Source organism: Cornus florida, unplaced genomic scaffold (assembly GCF_030987335.1).
Source record: "Cornus florida cultivar Cherokee Brave unplaced genomic scaffold, ASM3098733v1 CherokeeBrave_3.0.0_Hap2_Chr07, whole genome shotgun sequence".
In the NCBI taxonomy this organism is placed as follows: Eukaryota; Viridiplantae; Streptophyta; class Magnoliopsida; order Cornales; family Cornaceae; genus Cornus; species Cornus florida.
Window position 1 is genome coordinate 9,294,450 of NW_026775577.1, and position 22,286 is coordinate 9,316,735.

Below are 22,286 nucleotides of genomic sequence, written 5' to 3' on the forward strand. Positions count from 1 at the left end.
ATTTATGGTGATTATATTGTCAAATCATATATTTTTAGTGATCTCGTGTTAATTTAAAAATCACATTTGTATCTTTATTTATGACACATTCAAAACGTGTTTATGAGAGACTTGTCCAGTTGACTTTAGATGAGTCAACTGCAATTAATTCATTGTGGGATGTGTTTTTGTATAAATAATGAGACTATAGGTGTGAATTTGTGAAGTGTGTACAAAATATAAATTCTCAATGATAGGTGGTGCACCTTCTCAACTATCATGTGACTTCTAATTGTTTATAAAAATACTGAATAATTAATATTGAAGTCTTAGGTAAAAATCCAAAGTTCCCCTTACACAAAAAAAATAAAAATAATAATAATAAAAGCATTTTGGTCACTCCTTGCAAAATTTATAAGAATGTAAGGCCATCTGGTATGAAAGACAATTAGAGAACTAACAATCAATTTTGTCAAAAAAAAAAAAAAAAAAAAAAAAAAAGAAGAAGAAGAAGAAGGTGGTGCTGAGCTAACTAATTAAGAGCCCCACACAAATAATATTTCTTTCCATTCAAATATAAAAAAAGTTTTAAAATTGAAGAAATATTTTGTTCCATTCAAATATAAAACATATTTATTTACTTATTTGTTGAAGAAAACACAAACAAACAAGTAAATTAATATGTTTTAATTTTTTTATTTAAAATATTAAATATCTATATAAATAAATAAATTAATAAAATAATAAAAATTATTTAATTCACAGACTAAACACACTATAGCTAACCAGCACATGGCAGCCGAAATAGCAATTGGTGCCCTAGAGACGGCTAGAATCTTGATGGACTCTAGGTAATGTTAATCGAACAACCAATCTTGACTCCGAGATTGAGTGCCATCCCCAAGTCAACAGAGAGACTACCCTGTACTTCGACATACTCGATAATAAATTATAAATAATATCTATAGGACTAGGAGATCTGTCTTTTCGATTCTAAGCTTCTGGTCCGCGAGCTTTTGCCTTCTCTCTCTCTCTCTCTACGCTGCAACTTGCCATTGGAGAATCTTTTCGTCAAGGTAAATTATATGCCTGAAACCCTAATTTCACTCTCCCTCTCTCTATAATTTCTCTCTTCCACGCAATTTATTTTCTTGGATTTTTTTTTTCTGGTGTTCTTGTCTCATTGGATAGCTCGGAAAATTGGGGAAATCAAAAACTCGGAATCATTATATTGATTTTCTGTATTTGGTCTTGTTTGAATAAAGTCTTTGTGATTTCACAGTGAAATCCTTGAGTTCAGTGTAAAATTGGTGGCAATTGCGGCGTGCAAATAATTATTGTAAAACCCTAATCAATGGGGTCAATTGCTCGGTGCAATGTTAAAAGCTTGTACTAACAAGGTCGCCACTTTGTGAAATTTCATTAAATCCCTAATCTTACTCGCGGATATAACTGTTAGTTGTTGTATCAGTAATCCTATTTAACTCATAGTAGCACATTATGTGTTTATAGATGGTTTAGATATGTAATTCAACACTGTTTTATTACTTTAATTAGTGTTTTTTTAAAAAATAATAATTTGAAGTCACAGTTCAGCTGGTTGATTCATCTATTATCATCAGTTTGGGCCTCAAAAAGAATGAAACACAGTAGATCATACCCAACATATCTATTAGTAGTCACTCCATAATATTAACCTTTGAAATTTATTAGAGCCCATGTTAGAAGCTTTGATTTTAGGGGCCATGGTGAAGAAAAACAAGGAAAAATTATTTGTTTGACTAGTTTCTGGTTTATTGAATTTTTCTTCATTTTTTTTATTATTTTAGATCCATATTTTTTTGTTAGTTAAGATCATATTTGAGTGTTAAAATCTCATGTTAATACGGATTGGTTGTTTTTAGTGAACCATGGATGAATATAATTTAGATGGTTTATTTGAATAAATTATGATTAATGTTTTAGAATTAGTTAAGTTTCTGGAATTTGTATTTTTGCATCTTGATTTAGTTCTTTAATTATATTGCATGTTCTTTGTATTAGGGTAACTATTTCGTTAATTTAGATGATTTACATTGGACTTCTAATTTTGATTCTTGAGTTTGATATTTGCCCTAATTTGAATTTCAAAATATGATAGCACAGTTTTATTGTTTTAGTCTAAATATTTATTGTTTTATTATTCCAAAATACAAATTAGGAATGGCAATGTATTCCAAAATATTAATAAATATTAGGGATGAAAATAATAAAACAATGAATTCAAAATAATAAAATAGGTTTTGCTAGAATTCATTGTTTTATTATTTTCATAAACTTTGGGCTTTGATTGAATGTCTTGGTTTGTTGTTTTAAGCATGATTGATTTCTGGAGTTGCATGATTTATTTAGTTTAGGGTTTTTATAATTAGTGCTCTCTTGTGTCATATCTAGTGTCTTGGATAGTCTCTAGTGCATGGTATGGTTATAATATTTTTATTTTTCTTCTTTGTTTTTATTTTTGGCTTCATCAATTTTAATTTGTTTCTGAACTTGGCTTTTAATGGAACTGCTTGCATCAAGGTACGTGGTATGCCTCTTTTCCCTTTTGACTTTGCATACTTGGTTGGATGTTAAGGGGCCATTGCTTAGTGCATTGGTAAAATGCTAGGGTTGTCAAGTCTGAGGACTCAGGTTCGAGTTTAGGGCTGCATCCAGTATTGGGGACCATATTGCATAATGACCCAAAATGACCCTATGCTTGGTCGGATTTATATGTTGCATATGATCATTTCAACCTTACACTATGTGCTTCAATTTATAGATATATTTTTTTGTTTGAAATATGATCGCTGTACCTGTTATCCCTAGAAGGCACATTGGACTTGGGTGATGAGTAGGCCCACCTTTGGTGGCACGTGGTGGGCGCCTTTCTGTTCTCATACTGTAATCCTCGATCTTGGTTCTTAAGTGATGATTGCACTAGCCTTGTCCGAGGAGTCGTAATGGGCAAAATTGACTCGGGAGACCTCCAAATCAAAATCTGCAGCATCACAGTTCTGGAGCACAACACTCAGTCTGGTAGATGTTCATAGGTTGCCTGTACTGAATGGACTGTATAGACTATAGACTGGTCCGCTCAATACAATCAATAAATTTTGTTTTTCTCCAGGTTCCTCATTTGTGTGCTTCTGGTACCTTAGGCTGATAGAAAAGAGAAAAAAGACAGAAGAATAAGGGAAAGAGATGAGGAAATAGAGAAGAGAGAAGGATTGTGAGAAACAGAGAACATAGAGTGAACTCAGACTGGATTAGTCTTTAAATTTTATTACTACAGAAAGGTAAAATTACAAGGATGACCTTAGTCCACAATAGCTCTTGTTAATTCACAGCCGTACTTTTTAACCTTTCTACCTTTCCATTCATATGAATATGCTATGATATGCCCACCTCTTTAACATTTTCATTTTCTTCCCGGGCAATAATAGTCAATGGTTATTGGTTTTCTAGGTGAAGAGCTCTTGGAAACGAGGTTCTGGTGTGACCTCTAATTTCATAATAAAGAAATGAAGACATTATTATATTGTTGCTTCTTGCTAGTACTAAATAACATTATTAAGCAAGTCATAGGCTTGTTTGGTCATTGAGCTAGAAGCCTAGAACTCATTACTGTGTTTTGATTCATTGTTATTCATATTATCATGTTTTTTAGACAATTATTATTCATATTATCATGTTTTGAGATTCATTGTTATATATATTATCATGTTTTTTGATTGTATCTCGTATGTATTTTACCTCGTGTATTATCTCATGGATGAATGTATTTATTTTTTTGTTGGGAAAGTTGTATTATTTTTATCGAATAATAAGTGAATTTCCAAAGATTCTCAAATTCTCATTTAGAGTGTTGTTCAATAGTGATGCGTCCCTTGATTATGTGTACACTAACTAGGGTTCATCTCATGCAGAGTAGTTTTCGGTCTGATTTGTTCCTCATCACAAGGAAGTAGCCTTTAATTTGAATATGGAAACTGAGGAGTTGATAGGCTTGCCTGCTTCGAGCAGTTCCGACAGCGAGAAAAATGACATTCATAATTCAAATTCTGAGCCTGAAATGGATTCTCAATGTAGTAATTCAGAGATCAAAGAAGATGAGCTAAACGGGGAGATCTTGGATAATAGGGGTGAAATTGGAAATAAAGATCGTCAACTTTTGCTGGCTGCTGACATTGATGAGGACTTGGTTGACAATCCATCCATCTTGCAAGTTAGTGTTGAATTGACCGAAACTGTTGCAGTTTCAGAAAAGATTAATTGCCTAAACACTAAGATTTGTACTGAGAATGGTTTCATAGCTGTTCGAGGTGGAAGTCCCATTAGCAATCATGAGAAAGATGTCAGTTGTATCCTTTTTTCATTTTCTTTCATACTTTTAACTTGGTACTCACAATGCAATTCAGAAATAGAATTCTAACTACTTTCTCAAAAAATTCCATATTTAAGAGTAAGAACTGATCCTCCCCATGTGTGCGTCTACAGAAATAATTATCTGCCTGCTGTTTAATAATTAGTTCGCTGATCTCTTGTTTTCCATAATTTGACATGATAGCCATATCTGGTGTTAAGAGAGCCAGAGTGGCAGTTGATGAACAACCTTCAGTGCATGTCATGTATAATTCTTTAACAAGGTATAAACAGCAATATTGTTTTCATAAAATAAAGTTGCATGTTTTTAGTTGATATTTTAAGATGTTGTACACTTCCTAATGGAGGACTTCCTCAGAAGCAATTTGCTGGCTGTCTAAACTTTAAGTGGGTTATGTTTAACAGAGACAGTAAGCGGAAACTTGGGGAACTACTACAGCTGTGGTCAGAATGGCATGCTCAACATTGTTCTGCATCTCATGTAAGCCTTGTTCATCTGTGAAAAGCAAATTTGTGGCTTCTGTATGTTTCTGTTAACATCTGTATGGTGTCCAGCTTTTCTTTTTTTCAAAATGCTGTCATTGCCCAATGTTGGTACCACCACTATGGGCTGCTGGGATGGACTCTTTGCTGTTTGACTTTTGAAAATTTGTACCTGTATTACCTAGATTGTGTAATCATTTTATTTCCCTCTTCATTTACCTATTAGTTATACTTCATTACAATTATTTGGTGGAATTCTGAATTATATGCTTAAATCTGTGAAGGATTCAAATGAAGTGTTAGAATCTGGTGAAGAGACATATTTTCCCGCACTCCATGTTGGTCTGGATAAGCCTTCTGCAGTGGTATGTTTCTTTTTCAGTGCCTCTAGTGCACGCATTCTGTTGTTGGTTAAGAATTAACGTGATATCTTCTTTGAGGGTAATTGAAGTTAGTTTTGTACATTTAGTGCCCACTTCCCTTGATTACTATGTGATTTTTTTTTCCCTTGATTACTATGTGATGTTTAATTTATTATTATTTTTATTATTAGGAATTTTTTGAAACTAGAGGGGTGTCCCTACCCTTTTGGGTGGGATTATTCCCCCCTGAACATTTGGTAGGCCCAATGTTGCATGCCTATTTTAATCCAGGGAGAAACCCATTGGTTGATCTCAAGGATTGATGGGTAAGTGACCATCAGTTCTACCATCTTTGGTTTCTGTGTTGTTTCTTATCAAAAAAAATAAAATTTCTGTACCTATTGTGCTAATTTATTTTCATCATAGGGTATGAGGTGATTTATAAGCACTATCAACTCTCTAACAACAAAATGGCTTTACATATTTGATAACTTCAAACAAATGCATTGGTTCATTTTATCTACTGACTGCAGAAGTCAGTAGATAAAAATATATATATATATATATATATACAGTAGATAAAAATATATATATATATATATATATATATATATATATATATATATATATATTCATTAAACACATTTGTTAATCTCAAAAGACTGAAGTGCACAATTCACTTTAATGGGAGTAACAAGTATCAACCCAACTGACTGGGAAGGATTGTCTTTGTTTCAATCACAGCTTATGATATTTTTAGTCAATATCACAATTGCTCTTAGATGAGCAAAACAAATTAATTAACATCGACTAAGAATGTCTGTTTGTCATCACTTTATTATAAAGGTTGTGGTAATATCAAATATGTGCTTATTGGCAAACTTCCATTTCACATCAAGCAAGATATTTTCACCCTTTCCTTCTCACTTTTAACCAGAGTTCCATTTTCCTCTTGAGCATTACAAGATGTTGAACCTTGTTGGTGATGTTAAGTATAGCATTTTATGGATTTTACTTCTCCAGTGAGTTCTTTTCATGGGCATATTCTTGTTAAGATGCCAAAAAGTTTGCTATACGGTCAAATATCTAATAATCAATAGTAATTTGAGACACTAAATTTTTAAAAATAAATAGAATCATCTAGTATCATATTATTGTAAGTAGTGTATATTCAAAGGCAAAAGGAAACCAAAAATGAAATATTTCTTTATATTAATTTATTGGCTGGAGCCTCGTGCATTGGGCTGGCCCTTATTACATTATTGGCTTAAATTTGGCGAGACATGCAAAATCATCTTACAAGCTATTAACCAGTGTGGTTCTTGTCGAGGGTGCCGCAATGGCTGAACTGGATATTGACTGACCTTTCACATTTTTTGCCCAAAGTGGGTGCCCTCAAACGTAAAACTTGTGTTCTTCTGGTCGGCAGCATGAGCTTTTTCCACTGCAAACAATGGCCCTGCAAGTGCAAACCACCTTAGACTATTTAATTTGTTGAGAATTGCTCCAAACATGTCAGAAATCAGAGAATATTAAATTTTATGCTATGTGATTGTTTATATTTTTGTATATGTTTTCATTCTAATAATCAATAGCATAATATGTAGATATATATATTCAAAAAAAGTATTAGTTAACTACCATCCATAGTTTCATCAAAAGAATATTGACTTATCAAATATTTTATTATTAGAGGGTCATCTGTAGGTTGTTTCTTGGATATGATTATAATTTTAAATGTGATGATAAAATTTTAAATGAATATTTATATTTATGTCAAGATCAAAACAGCTTCCTAACTAGATTATATTGACAAAATGTTGCAAATTTGATGACTGGAGTAAAAATGATGCTGAAAACTTGACTTTACGGGAGGTCAGTGTTATGTCCAAGTTGATAGCAGAGGTTTCAGATGTCTAAAATATATATTTTAACAGTAATTAATACGTAGCATGAGTGATTTACTTCTGCTTTGTGAATCATGTTCTAATTTTGCTTAAGCATTTTTCTTTGGCAAACTCTCTGGCTCACATTCTCTTTCAAGGTTTTGTAATGTTGGAGAATGGTTCTACCATTTCAATGGATGACAAGCTAGCATTTTTTCCTTTATAACGTTTCATTTTAAAGTCAATTTATCTTCCACTATTTTTTTTCCCCCCTTCTCAAATTAATGTGGGCACTGGGAGTGTAACTCAACTCACTTGGTCGTACTACAACTCCCTATAAGATAACAAATGAGGGAAAAAGAAAGGAAAGAAAAAATTGGTTGCTTAGATTCGTTGCCACTCTACCAGGATAGGGAAAAAATTCTATTAGTTAAACACTTCTACTTCCTGATACTAAAATTTTATTTTATTTTATTTTATTATTTTTTAATATTTCTCTTAAAGTTCCGGTCATGAAGACAACTTGAAAGTTGTTTGCAAGTTTCCCATGCAGTGTAAGTTGTGTAGAACTTGTCTTATCAAGTACCTTTTTATGTGTAGTCTTTCTGGATGGACAATCAAACGAGGAACCTGCAGAGCAAGGAGTTTGTTCCGTTGGAGAGTAACTCTGTCCCTCTTTATGATCGTGGATACTCATTGGAAGGGTACAATTTTGTAATTTTTGTTTATGAATGTGTACACTTTTTAATGATCCATTACTTGATGCTTGCTTCGAAAAAAATAAGCTGTGATTTTCACCTTTATGGGTAAGAATGTTCCTTTTTAATCTGAAGACACTTGGAGATGTAACTGATTAGTTAAAAGTTACAATTTATTTTTTTCAAACCTTTTAGGCAAAAGGTATTAGAAAGAATATCAAGTAGTTTATGTGCTAAGCATCCTATGGAGGTGGAATTTGAGCTTTAGTGATGTAGGGCTGCAAAAGATTCAAGCAGATTACAGGGAGCGGCTCTGTCAGCAGGGTGCGCGATGCAGCGGACCATATCTATGTGCTTGCGGTGGTCTTGCCCATGGTGTCAATTGTCTTTACAACTGAACATTCAGGAATGTGGCCAAAGAATTCTAGGGATCTAAAGAGATCAATCAAAGTGCTATCGGCTGTCCAAACTATTGCCAATTGCCAATAGTCCTTGAAAGGATAGACATCTGGAACTTGCAGATCCATTTCCTAGAATTTGACCGACCGAGTTGTTCTTATTTTTTGTAGTTTATAGAAGTCTTGATTTATATTAGGAAAGGTTGGGCTGCTTTTTAAAAAAAAAATCAATTTGATATTTCAAATTCTTGGGGCTTATTTTTTATTTTTGTGGGTTTCAGTAGAAAACTAGTAAATTTTGTATATTGTCACTTTTTTAAGGTAAATACAACACCCCCCCCCCCCCCCCCCCAAAAAAAAAAAAAAATCCACTATTGGGGTTCGAAACCTCACCTTTTATTTCACTTGGACCGATGGTCTGTGGTTAGTGTATTTATTTTGACCTTTGCTGCTGTTTAATTTTTCTTGAACCTCAGTAAGAGAACAGCATTTTTTAGAATTAATGAATTTTTAGAATTTCCTTTCCTTTATTCCTTGTGAATTCAGGGAAACCCTTGATTGATTTTAGGTCTCGCTTGATGGCTTTGGCCTGTGGCCCTCCACATGCCCCCCTTTGCCCAGGTTAGTAGAAGTGCCTCATCATTGCGTGCCTGCCTTTCAGAGGAAGAAGCTCTTTGAAGAGTTCAAGCTAAGGACCTTTTGATATAATAACCATAAAATGTTGAACATTCCTTGACCAATAATTGATGGTTTTTTTAATTTATTTTTTTAATACTAATAAAAAAAACAAACAACAATGACAACAAAGCCTTTTCCCAATTATTTGGGGTCGGCTACATGAATCCCATGTTTCCAAATTGACAGTACGTCCACAGCCAAGTCTTAGAATTGGCGTTACGTCTTACAGCCATCTTGTTCATGTAGCTCACTGCCTTATGTGGTCTGTTCTTAAATGTATGTGTTAAATGCCGCTCTGTTGGGATTTGAGGGACTTCTGTAAAATGGTCGATCTGGCCAATTCTAGTAGTCTAAGGATATCCTCTATTGGCTCACAGTCTGTTGAAAAGAAACCCTTAAAAATGACCGCCTTAAATGTACATCTAGTTGATCATTCATTGTTGACATGTTTCATGGCTCGTTTGTTGTCTCACAAGAATCCAGAGTCCCAGCTAATAATTTGCTACTTCATTGGTCGTTATAGTTCTCTTTCTTCTTTTCATGTGGTAATTAATAATTTAATTTATAATTTTCATGTAGTTCAAATTTTCAAGTCAAGCATTTTTTCTACCTCTGGACCATATTCATGTTGTTTTAATTGTCTAACATGTAATTTAATTTGTTGCATGCTGTTTGTTATGTTATAGAGGTTTGGAAATAGTAGATGCTTCCCGTTGTTTCAATTGTGGTTCTTACAACCATTCAATGAAGGAATGCCCAAAGCCTCGTAATAATGTTGCTGTCAATAGTGCTCGCAAACAACACAAGTCTAGACGCAATCAGAGTGCCAGTTCCCGCAACCCAACTCGATATTATCAAAGTTCTCCTGGGGGAAAGTATGATGGCTTAAGGCCAGGTGTCCTTGGTGCAGAAACACGGCAACTCTTGGGTCTTGGGGTAATATAATTCATCCTTTCGCATGGAAAAAGGGTTGGTTCTTTTTTATATGTGTTTTTGTTTATGGGTCAATTGTGTGACAAAAATGCCAATATTAAATTGCATTATGTTAAGTTCCTTTCCGACTATCCGGGTCATACCGGTCTTGACACATATTTCATTCTCAGTACTTGCATCACATCCTATCATTTTTGGCATTAATCTGTCAAATATTTTGAAGAGTAAATGCATCACTGTTACCAACAGGCCAGTGGCCTAGCGGTATCAGACTCCTACTTTCCAAAGGGAGGTCAGGGGTTCTAGCCTCAGTGGAGGCATGTGTGTGTGAGTACCAACTAAGAAAAAATAAAAATAAAAATAAACAAAAATAAAAATAAAAATTGCGTCACTGTTATTGGTTATCTCAATTGGCCTTTTAAAGTATTGACATTATTTTTTATGACTCGAATTGGGGCTAAAACGTTGTTTCAGTCCTCATAAAGTCTAGAAATGCTTCCTTAAAACATCTTTAAATAATTATATAAATATATATTTTTTAATGGTTTATGTTCCATATCATATGAGTAAAGTTGGGATTGTATAACATATATGCTTTTATTAGAAACTTAGAATTAATACGCTTCGGTTAAGGATGAGTTCAAGGTGATCATCGTCAGTCCTGGGACATTGAGATGGATGGCTGTAAGAATAATCCAATATGTATTTCGTATGGATTGACTGTTTTAGTGTTGTACACAGAGATGAAAGGAACGTGAATAGTTTGAGCCTTGGAGAAAATATTTAACCTTAAGGCTTCGTTTGCTTGGATGTAAAATATTTTTCAGAAAATATTTTTTTATTTTCTGGTGTTTGGTTGTCGTAACATATTTACGAAGAAAAAAACTATTAAAACTTAACAAAAATAACTTACCCGTCAATTTTCGGCAAGTTATTTTACACGCCTTCTCGATAGACTCGGTCTCAACCTCGACTTATATCTTCGCCAAACACCGAAAAAGCAAAAATAAAGAAAATATATTACCTAAAAACGAAAAATCTTTTACGAAAAAAATATTTTACGTAGAAACAAATGGAGCCTAACTGTGAATGAAAAATTTCATCTCTAATTATGATGGGGAGTTTCCACATTGACCAAAGAAGCCCATTAGATGTCATAAAGAGTAGTAACCTTATTACGTCACTATGAAATAGTGACTATGAGTTCATAAATGATCTGTTCACAGTTATAGATATTCTAAATAGAGAACTGCAACCATTGAGGCCTATTGAGGATAGGTTTCTGCATCATGACTTCATTTTGAGTTTCATCACTGTAAAGCTTGAAGTACCCGTCTCCTTTTTGATTTGAGATTGACAGGCGATAATATCCTCCAATCCATCATTCTGTTATCTAGTTTTGATTGCTAGTCAACTCCTCTCTTCTTTTTTTTCCACTTCAGAATAGCAATAACATAGGAATTTTATGTATGGTAATATATGTAATGCTTTAACTACCTAAGTTATAGAATTGTGGCTTCTTGTTTCAAATTCCTTATATTTTTTCCCTTTCCTTTTTGGTGGTGAACTACAGGAGCTGGATCCACCGCCTTGGCTTAACAGAATGCGAGAAATAGGATATCCTCCAGGATATATAGGTAACTGAAATATTTTCTTATATTTAGTAATGAACTAAATGTTTTGTTCCGAGTAATCAAAGTATGTTTGTTTCTAATTTATTTTTTATTTTTGAAATTGCATTACTTTGGTTGTGGAATGCAAATCCTAGTGATTAAATTCAGCCCTGTATATTTTATAGAGTATGTGTTGGCGCTTTGTTTCCTTGTCACATCTACCTGCACACTTAGGCTGTATGGGAACCCGGAAAATTATTTGTTGCCCCCCATTTTACTTTCCTTGGATAGGTCAAGGACTCATGGCCAACCTTAAGGCCTGTTTGGTTACTTCAGTTTTTTGACAAGATCTCAAAAAATAGGAAACTTTTTTCAATGAACTATAAAAGACTCTTATCTGAAAACAGTCTTTTTTTTAATTGAGTTTTCAGAGAACAATTTTCAGAAAACTGACAACCAGACGGAAAATTGTTCTCAGAAAACTAAACCAAACAGACCCTTAATTATTCAAAATTTTGGAAAGATTTTTTGTGATCTTTCCTGGCATGTTGTGGCTCATATAGGGTCAATTTATAAGTTGAAGAACCATGTGTTCTCCATTATTTATATAGATTGTTTAAGCAGGAAGAAAGAGCATCTAGATTTACGATTGACAGTCATTTTCGTTAGTCAAATCTAACCTTAAATGAACTGGTTAAGCACAATTACACAGATGTAATTGTGTGTTGCACTTGAGATTGGGTAGGCTCACCATTTTCTCTCTAGCTTGAAGGGACAACAATAGTAGCAGAGCAATTCCTTTTGTTTGGGATGTCGGACAAGCATCAAAGAGGCTAGAATTGTAAATAAATCCGTATTTACTGCGGAGACAACAGTATAGTTGGTAAAATTGGCAAATGGATTCAAGCTTGTCAATAATCAGGATACTGTGTGAGGTTGATGAGAGGTCTTTAGGATGAGATGTCGTATGAGATAAAAAATCGTGTATAATTCTACAAATGAGAAACAACGTTCTTAGTATATTTGTACTTATTAAAAAAACATTCCTAGTATATTTGTGTATCTTGAGAATTCTTTAAAAACCACAATGAGCAATCCTAAAACTTGAAAACTTTCAAGCCTCGTACAAATAGAAATAACTATTAGCATAAAATATATTTAATTTACAATGATGGTATCTAACAATCTTAGGTGTAAAATGTTAAGACTAAAAGTTCATGAATTATGAATTATCATAATTCATGTGAGGAATTGGATGGCTTAAATTAGTTGTTAAAGCAGTTGAGAAGTTGAAGTATTAGAAGAGTAGTTGTAAATTGAGAAGAAATTTTGACATAATTGTCCTATTTAGGATATTAAGGTGGGTCTCGATTTTTGTTTTATAGTATTGCTTTTGCGTCAAACCCCAACTTACAAAAATGCACACAAGAATTACATATAAATTGCAAAGTCCTACGGAAGAGGAATCCTTTTTGGAAGTTACCATAAGAGTAAGAATCCATTTTGAGGAAGTTATTTCACTTAGCAAGGTTGGGTCTCACCTTATCTTTACTTGCATGTGATCCTATCTACGACGTGGATGCTTTGCAAATGATATTAACACATTTTGTTATTTAACTCCTAGTATTTTAAATAATTCTGACTTGATCTACTATTCATCTCTTAGGGTTCCATTTGGATAAGGATTTGAAATGAATGGATTTATGTTAATCATTCAGGCCTGAGGCAAGGATGAATTAAAGTATTATAACATAAATCTAGAAATGGTAATTTAGGTTTGAGTTTTAACAGTGTGGATATAATTGATTTGAGAGCCATATATTTATGGATTTGAAATAACAAGGTGGAAGGAAATATTTGAAATCCATGCTTGGCAACAATTCTTACTACAGAATGATTGCAATAAAGTCTCTTTCTCCTACATTTAATCTAAATATCCATTTGAGTTTCGGGATCAAACTTCAATGAACAATTTTTTGTTTCAACTTAAATCCTCTCATTTCAAATCCATTTCCTTAGGTTTTGTAATATTTATATCTATAGCCGTCACTCTCAATTTTGCACTTCACCAGTATATATATTTTTGTGTTCTCTTAACATTTTCCTTGACATTTTTTAGATCCAGAAGAAGAAGACAAGCCTTCAGGGATTACAATATTTGGTGAGGAGGAAAGCAAGGAAGAAAAGGAGGATGGGGAAATCCTTGAGAAAGACTGTCCTGATCCACCTACAAAAATGAGTGTTGAATTTCCAGGAATAAATGCACCCATACCTGAAAATGCAGATGAAAGACGTTGGGCAGCTCGGCCTTCAAGTTCTGATCATTCTAGGAGTCGATCACAGCGCATAGTTAACCATTCATCAGAACCTATCAGCACAGGCTCGCGTACCGAGCAAAGGTTCTCAAGGGATTACAGATATGAAGGCCCCCCTGGCTGTGACCTAGGATTCAGCCCCGCCTTACCTAATCATTCACAGAGGTATGGTTATGATTCTAGTTACGCTTCCTACAGTCCAGGAGGTGATCTTCCAAGAAGCCCTAGTTTCGGAAGATCTCTGTCTGACAGAGATAGGAGAAGCCCTTTAGTCCATGATGGTTCTTCATACAATTCATTACCATACTCATCACCAAGTAGACTGCTTTCATCACATCGATATGGATCAGGCAGTTTTGACTATCGGGATGAAGACAGTCGGCATGAGGTGCACCACCGTCATAGAAGGTGAACGGCATTGATGAGATAAATCAGTTAAATTGTAAGTTGCAGATGGTCTATTCATAACCGACTAAATACATTAGATTTCTTCAGCACCAACAATTAGGGTGGTTTATATTCAAATATTAGACGATTGATGACTAGATTAGATGGGTTTGTGAAGTATCTTTGTATGTATAATTAGCTGATTATTGCACCATTTTAAGTCTTCTAACCGAATTTAGTCTTGATAAGATTCACAATTTTTGTTTTGTACTGTATAATAGACATTGTTTCCTATTGTTCTGTTCAGTGCCATTGATTGATGGACTTTGTCCCTTGGTTTGGTTTAAGCTGTGTAACATACAATGTATCCGTCAACCTATGAAGGACGGATACGGATACGGCGACACGGTAAATTTTTCAAAAATAGGACATGGACATGGCCCAATAAAATATTTTATATATATATATTTATTCAAAATCCACAATACAATAAATTTAATCTCACCGAAAAAATATTGCATTAAAAGAAATACTTTAATTTATCATCTAAGCAATTAAGAACCTAGCAAAGTTATTAACAAAATTAGACAAATAAGATCAAGAACATTTCTAGTATGTTTAACATTTTTCATTCATCTGTTGTTTTTTAAATTTTTCAAAATTTTACTTTTAAACATTTAAAACTACATTTGGTACCTTTTTTAAAAATAAAAAAAATTACAAAATATACCCGTCGTGCCCCGTACTTGTACTTCGCGTATCCCATCCGTGTCCAAAGAAAAAATAACTTCTGGACACTTAACCCGAGAGGGGTGTCAGTGCTTCATAGCTATCAACATGCATAAATGGGAAAATGTTCAACGTAGTTTTTTTTGTTTTTTTTTTTATTATCAATTGTTGGGATTTTTGATCATCGCCATAGTACTAGGTCTGCAAACGAATGAACATATCATCAACAGCTTCGGATTGCCAAGTTTAAAGTTTGGTTCAACCTTGTTTATTAAGTAAACGAACCGAGTTTGACTGCGTTTGATTTTGAACCTAATTATGCGTGTATGGGCTGGTGAATGGTCGGCTTGTTTGTGTTCTTTCGCAGAGTCATGGATACATTCATAAAAATAGACTTGTTTAGGTTTGTATGCTCGTGAACATAGACTTGGTTATCTTATAAGTTGCGAATGCATCAAAGTAATTCGAGTCTAGCTACATCTCACAATCCCGAGCTTTTTAGAATAATGACAAACTGAGCGTGAGCTCAAATTTTGGAACTCATCAAATTTTGGAACTAACACTTGGCTAGATTACCAAGGCAATGGTGAGATTGATAATTGTGTTTTCTTTAAAGAATTATAGAAATGCACATTATTATTATTATATATTTTTAAAATTTTTTGAATTAATTTCAGTGATACTTCCTTAAATTTGATCAATTTTCACCCTCAAATATTTTTTGAAAATAAGTATCACTTATATTATAAATTTTTGCTCCATTTTTCGCTCACACCCAACCGTTAATTGAATAGTTCTGACATAATATAAAATAACTTAAATACCCTTTTATTTTGTTAAAACAACTTTTTACCTAAAGGATATATTAAAAGACTAAAATACCCCTAATTTTTTTGTAAATTTACCAAATTATATATATATATACACACACACACACTCTGACAGTAATGTATATATACACACAAACAAACACACACACACACACACATATATATATATGAGTAATGCTATTGCTAGCGAGCTCTCCCATCTAAACCGTCAGATCCAAATGGCTTGAGATTAGGAATAAAACAAATGTTTTTTAATTTTTTTGGTCTCCCTTCTGTCTTTCCTCTCTCCTCAAGCTTTTCTTTTTTCTCTCTTGAAACTTTCAGACTCTTTTCTTTGCCACAAACTTTCTTTCTCTTTCTATCTCTGCAGGTTCTCTTTCTTTCTCTTTGTTAAACATCTTCCTAAGCCGGCCATTAAAAACGTAGAAATTGGGTAGTTTTTTTTATAGCCGACGGAGACCGGTGAAAGGAATGTTAGGAATTATGTCTCAAATTCCCATTATTATTAGTTTCTATTTTAGAGTGTAATTTTATGGTAATTTCTTATAGAGACGTGAATTGGGCTCTAAGAAATTGTAATCCTTGTCCACAACGGAATTGGGTATGTGACTCTATAAATAGACACTTAGACTATTGTTGAGAGTTATGAGTTGAGAGAGATGTAACCTCATGAGGGAGTACGATGATGGTAGAGGTGAGTTACGGGTTTGGTAGAGTGAACACTGATGGCGAGAGGGAGTCTCGTGGCGTACGCAGAGAACTCGGTCAAGAGTTTGTGTGCATGGTCTTGAAATTCTCTACTATTGTAATATCTCTACATATATAGTGAATCTTTTTTCATCCGTTGATGTGACCTTGATTTTGGGTGAACCACGTATATATCTCATGTTATGATTTGAATTATTGTTTTTCTCTCCCAACAACTGGTATCAGAGCCAAAGGTGAAGGAGACCCAGAAAACACAAGAAGTCTCAACATGTGCTACAACGGGCTTTAGTTGTAGGTGGAGTCAATCGGCTTGATTACATGGCATGGAGCTTGAGTAGTCAAGGTGAAGCCTTAGGGTTTAACTGATTAAGCAACGTATAATGAGGGGATAATCCGAGTTCTGCAATAAGATCGCGAAGATTGAAGTTGCAGAGAATTGTCCAGATTCAATTTCCATAAGAAGCGATGATTGACGTAATGGAATTTGAGTCAAGGTGGAGATTGCTAGGAATTATGTCTCAAATTCCCATTATTATTAGTTTCTATTTTAGAGTGTAATTTTATGGTAATTTCTTATAGAGAAGTGAATTGGGCTCTAAGAAATTGTAATTCTTGTCCACAAAGGAATTGGGTATGTAACTCTATAAAATAGACACTTAGGCTATTGTTGAGAGTTATGAGTTGAGAGAGATGTATCCTCATGAGGGAGTACGATGATGGTAGGGGTGAGTTACGGGTTTGGTAGAGTGAATGTGATACCCTTCGATTCTAGAGTCACGGGTGATCAAGTGCGAGCACAGATCCGAGGTATATCAGACAATTAATATGTAACCAAGCAAGAATAAAACTGAATTAAGAATAAAATAATAATGCGCTGAAAGAAACTAAAATGAAAATCCTCGAACCTTAAATAATAAATTAATATAATTTAAATCCGTACAACTCGGGAATCCACCTAGTGGACCCCTAATTCCAAAACTTTAAATAAATTTACAGAATTAAAATCCAAAACCAAAATAGAAAGGAAATCCTATGTAACCGGAAGAGTGAGTGTCTGTATCTGCATCAACACGATCAAACTCTAAGCCTGGTACTAGCGAATACCTGAAAAATAGAAGTGGGTCAAGCCCACATGCAAGTTCCAATCTACTACAATCCGTACATAAACCGGATACGCAGATACATCCTTGATAGCTCGGCAATATCTACAATAGTCCATATATATATATACACACTATATGATGCTCACTAACCTATAACATAGTTCAGCCTGGGTAGAAGGTGACATATAAAACATGTTTTTCAGCAGCCAGGTACCTAGACCTACCAGGGAACATTAGCTATATCTAGTTACTCAACCTTTGCAATATACGCACCCTAACCGTGATCAGGAGACTCAAGCTCGCATCACGGTACCATAAATATATATATAAATTCCTTCCTAAATGCAAAAAGATAAAACAAACATCCGTTATGTCGTTCAACTGTTTTAATTCACAGGACATGTACCCATGCAGGAGTTAACTATTTTAGTTAATCCATTCCGTATGTATGAAGGGGTAGGACTTAACTTTTTGATCTAATCCATCCCTGATGTGTCACCGTCCCATACCGGTACATATAATGCAAATGATCCACAAATGATGCACATTCATTAGAACATCAAACATATCCAGAAACCAGTATAATAGAAATCAGATATTATTTAAGATCCTATCATGCATCCAGTATATGATTAAACCATAAATCCTTCCTTTAAATTGTTAAAGTAATGATGACTTCTTATTCCTAGACTCCTACAAGACATAGAAAACAGTATTAAAGGAAACACGAGAAAAGGGGAAAAAACAGAAGAGAAGAGGGAGAAGAAAGATAACATGGAAAAAAATGTTGGGAGGAAATATTAGAGTTTGTGGAAAGGACAAAAAAGGAATTTGTTGGAGAGGATTTTTGTGATGAAAATTATTGGGAGAAAATAAGAAAAAAGTTTGAAAAACTGGAGAGGGAGATGCTAGCCTGCTTTAGTTTTGTTTGGATTAGAAGAAGAATAGGACGGGGAAGAGGAAAGGAAAAGTAGAGTGCACAATTAACCTGATTGGCCATCCTTGGATTCCGATGTTTGCATGCACACCTTGCCTTTGCTCATTGAAGACGAGAAAAATTGTAGCTGTAGACTTGTAGTCGCAGATCCCCCTCTTTGCAGGAGAATTAAGATTGTTCAGTATAAAGGGTTTTTAAAAAAAAAATCTATAAACTGACCTATTTTATAGAATTTTGAATTTATTTTGGGCCTAATCCCTCTTAAAAAGTGTTATTTTTGCTTTGTTTTGTTACTTTTTCAATATCAAATTCGAACTAACATTTGATGCTTGTGATGAAGGATTAAAATTTTGTTTCAGAATGTTATTTTGTTCAGTCCTGAAATGGAAACATTAACGTTTCAGAAATGCAGTAACAATGGTAAAAAAAATGGAAATGCTTGGAAACACCCGAAGTACATCTTATGAAACCCCAAAAGTATTCCCATACAAGTCCATTTAGTTCGTTAAAATAAAGCTAGCAACTAAAACTCCTACAACTCCTGTCGGCATGCAACCTATCAATTAAAATTACATGACGACCCTAACCATAGCATAAACCACCCTCTTAGAACTGAAACATGTCATTTATATCATTGGTATAAATTCCTAACACTTACCTTTATAGCAGTTCATTTAATTTGCTAGCCAACCAACGATTCCAGTTCTCCTTCCTTCTTGACAGTATTGAACATTCTTATTTTAAAATTTATGTTGTCCACTCCCATGACCTGAATCAATACATCTTAGGTCTTCAACATCCTCTGTACACCATTTAAGAACCCCCATGAAACTCCAAAATTACCCTTTTACCCCTGAAGTATCAAAAATCACCAGAAAGACCCCCGGAGGGGTTTCTGTTCAAAGGAGCCGGCTCCCCCCCATGGGAGCCGGCTCTTCATCTTCCAGAGCCGGCTCTCCCTCATGGAGAGCCGGCTCTACCTTCTTAGGAGCCGGCTCCCTCATTTAGGGAGCCGGCTCTCTTCCCCTGAGAGCCGTCTCTGCTCCATTGCTTCGTCTCTGCTTCGTTCGGTTGCCGTCTATGCTTCCGGCGAAGTCCAGTGTTCTATTCCAGACCTTTTTAAGATTTTTAAGGTTCCATTAATGCTCTTAAATCCCTAGAGACTCCTCCTATCCCAATGTGAACCAATTGAAAAACAAAACTTAAACTACACACACAGTTTATGCAAGAATAAGTTTAAACTTAAAACGCAGAACAGATTTCAGAAAACACCAAGCATGAATAAAGTCTATTTTTAAAAGTTTATTTAAGTTCCTGGAATCTATATAAGATGCATAGAACACAAGTTTACAGGAGAGGAATAGACTGAAACTTACCTTTAGATTTTGGTGTGAAACCTTAAGCGTCGTCTCTAAATTTAAGTTTCAGAATTCTCTAAGTCTGTTTCCCCTCTGCTCTGCTCACAGTTCCCTTCCTCTATTGCTTCTCGGTTCCATCCAGAAGCAGCCCCTCTGTTCTTCCTCCAGTCTTCCTCCTTTAGCCTCACAGATTATATTCCGAGACTCTCTCTGTTTTCCTCTAAAAGAAACTATTTCGTGAATAGGGTTTTTTTTTCCTAACAGACGTAAAAGAACATAAATATATATAGCCGTCTATAAAACCCTAACCCTAATTCCAATCCTAACATGTGACGGCTAAAACTCACAAAAGAAAACCCTAAATTTACACTATATATAAAACCAAATAAAACAAATAATCCATTTAAACCATAAATTAATCAAATAATTAAATTAACTCACAAATAAAACAATTTCAGTAAAACCACAAACTAATCAGATAATTTAAATTAAAACAATTTCAATTCAATAATTAAATTAAACACATACAAATAGTAATAAATCAATTAGGCAAATAAAAACAATTAAGCTAAACAAATAACAAATAAGTCCAATTATTAAATTAAAAAAAAATGAAATTCAAATCAAAATTGAAAATTAAATTCCCATTCCCATTTTATCCTTTTGAAAACTAGGGGTATTACATTCTTCCCCCCTAACAAAAGGAATTCCGTCCTCGAAATTCACAAAAATCTGAATTAATGTCTTTGCAAAATTCATTTCCGTTTTCGTGTGGCACAGCCCCTTTAGATGAGCGCCACCCAAATTCCAACACATCCAACCATATACAAGATTCCTATGTTTAAGAAATAGCATAAATGTGCAACTCCTACATTGTATCTAGCAACGATCCAATCTTACCCAATATTTAATGAAGGGTAACCATCCCTCGTCCTTCCAATTCCATAGAACTAACACATAAAAGTCTTATGCATCCAGCACTTAACAAGTTGGTAACGCTAAACAATAGGCTATTACCGAAACCAATAACCAAAACCCGTGAAGAGTCAGTGCGATACATAAAACTGACTTTCCTCCAAAACACATTGCTTCCGATACGGAAGACCGCTCAAACAACCCTTCCCTGATAGAAAACTCCCATGTACGAGTTCAACTATCTACAAAATCCGACTGTCGCCTCCAAACTGTGAGCACTCATTACCAAAAGAGAGCATGGTTCTCCAATATATCCTTATATAAAGTCAAGGTCTTATTAGATAACCTCGCTTCCATGCCGGACGAACCAGTAAGAGATCAGCACAACCCGACTATCTAAAATCCCAAACATTGTCGCACGAACCTCCTTGTGCCAACAATAGCACAGATAATATCTGAAATGGTAAGTAACGCTTTCAATTACCCATACCATCCTAGGATATATATCCTAAGCATATTTGCCATGATTAAATAGAATATCGCGATCCAATTTCCCGTCTAGAGATGCGAAGCATAGTTGTTGCTCCAACACCTTCAGAAAGCTCCTTTGACATAGCACCGGTTATCTTCCATATTAAATAACCACATGCTATAACTCCGTTATCAGCGCAATGTACAACTGATAAGAAACGCCAAATTAAACTCCACTAAAGTGTAGTCCACAAGCGAACTTGTTATATCCACTACTCTTAAACCATATGGAATTAAGATTCCAACAAATGTCAGTAATTTCTACCAACCATCCCCTCCTGATTAGTCCTACTCCCATTTCGATATAAGAAAGGACTAAAACCTCCACTGATATCCAAGTATCAATTTTCCACCTTACTAACAGATGATACTCTTGGAGACAGTTATGGACATGTCCCTATCCGTACCGTACCAAAACTAACATTGTATGTCGGGATGTAGATGTGATACCCCTCGGATCCGAGACACGGGTTGATCAGGCCCAGGCCCAAATCCGAGGGATATCAAACAATTAATATTTTAAAACGAACACGGAATACAAAAGTGATTAAAGAGATAAAATTTAAGCTGAAAGAAACTAAAATAAATCCTCAAATATAAATATTTAAACCTTGACAATCCAAACTCCATAAGTTTAACAACTTGGGAATCCATCTCTAGTGGACCCCCAATAAAATCCCAAACTGCATGGAAGAAAACTGAAGATAAAATCCAAATCTAATATCTGGAAAGAAGTCCTACGTTGTCGGTAGAATAGAAGTCTGTATCTGCTCTGCACGATCAAACTCTAACCCTGGAACTGACGAGTACCTGAAAAATATAAGGGTGGGTCAGGCCCACATGCAAGTCCTGGTCTACTACAATCCAAACAGGAATCCGATACGCAGATACATACTAGAAAGACTCAACAATATCTAGAGTAGTCCATAAATGTATAAGTACACACTATAGGACGCTCACTAGTCCAAAAAGGTCTGTCTCAACCTAAATAGAGATACCATGCAAATCGCACATACTGTGGTCATGTGTATCTAGA

At 34.6% G+C, this 22,286-nt stretch overlaps 1 protein-coding gene across 2 annotated transcripts; it reads left to right on the top strand.

The window, feature by feature from the left end:
* The first annotated feature begins 832 nt into the window (after positions 1 to 832).
* On the top strand, positions 833 to 14,433 carry LOC132316065 (uncharacterized). Of its 2 annotated transcripts, none has more exons than XM_059814566.1 (9): positions 833 to 1,055; positions 3,935 to 4,364; positions 4,571 to 4,649; positions 4,792 to 4,867; positions 5,154 to 5,234; positions 7,718 to 7,821; positions 9,578 to 9,827; positions 11,398 to 11,461; positions 13,557 to 14,433. In XM_059814566.1, the coding sequence occupies exons 2-9, from the start codon at positions 3,986 to 3,988 to the stop codon at positions 14,162 to 14,164; spliced, it is 1,641 nt and encodes a 546-aa protein (XP_059670549.1). In that variant the 5' UTR covers positions 833 to 1,055; positions 3,935 to 3,985; the 3' UTR covers positions 14,165 to 14,433. The 2 variants fall into 2 exon arrangements, with proteins under 2 accessions (XP_059670549.1, XP_059670548.1); XM_059814565.1 differs by having other exon boundaries at positions 942 to 1,055; positions 3,930 to 4,364.
* Positions 14,434 to 22,286: the final 7,853 nt, after the last annotated feature.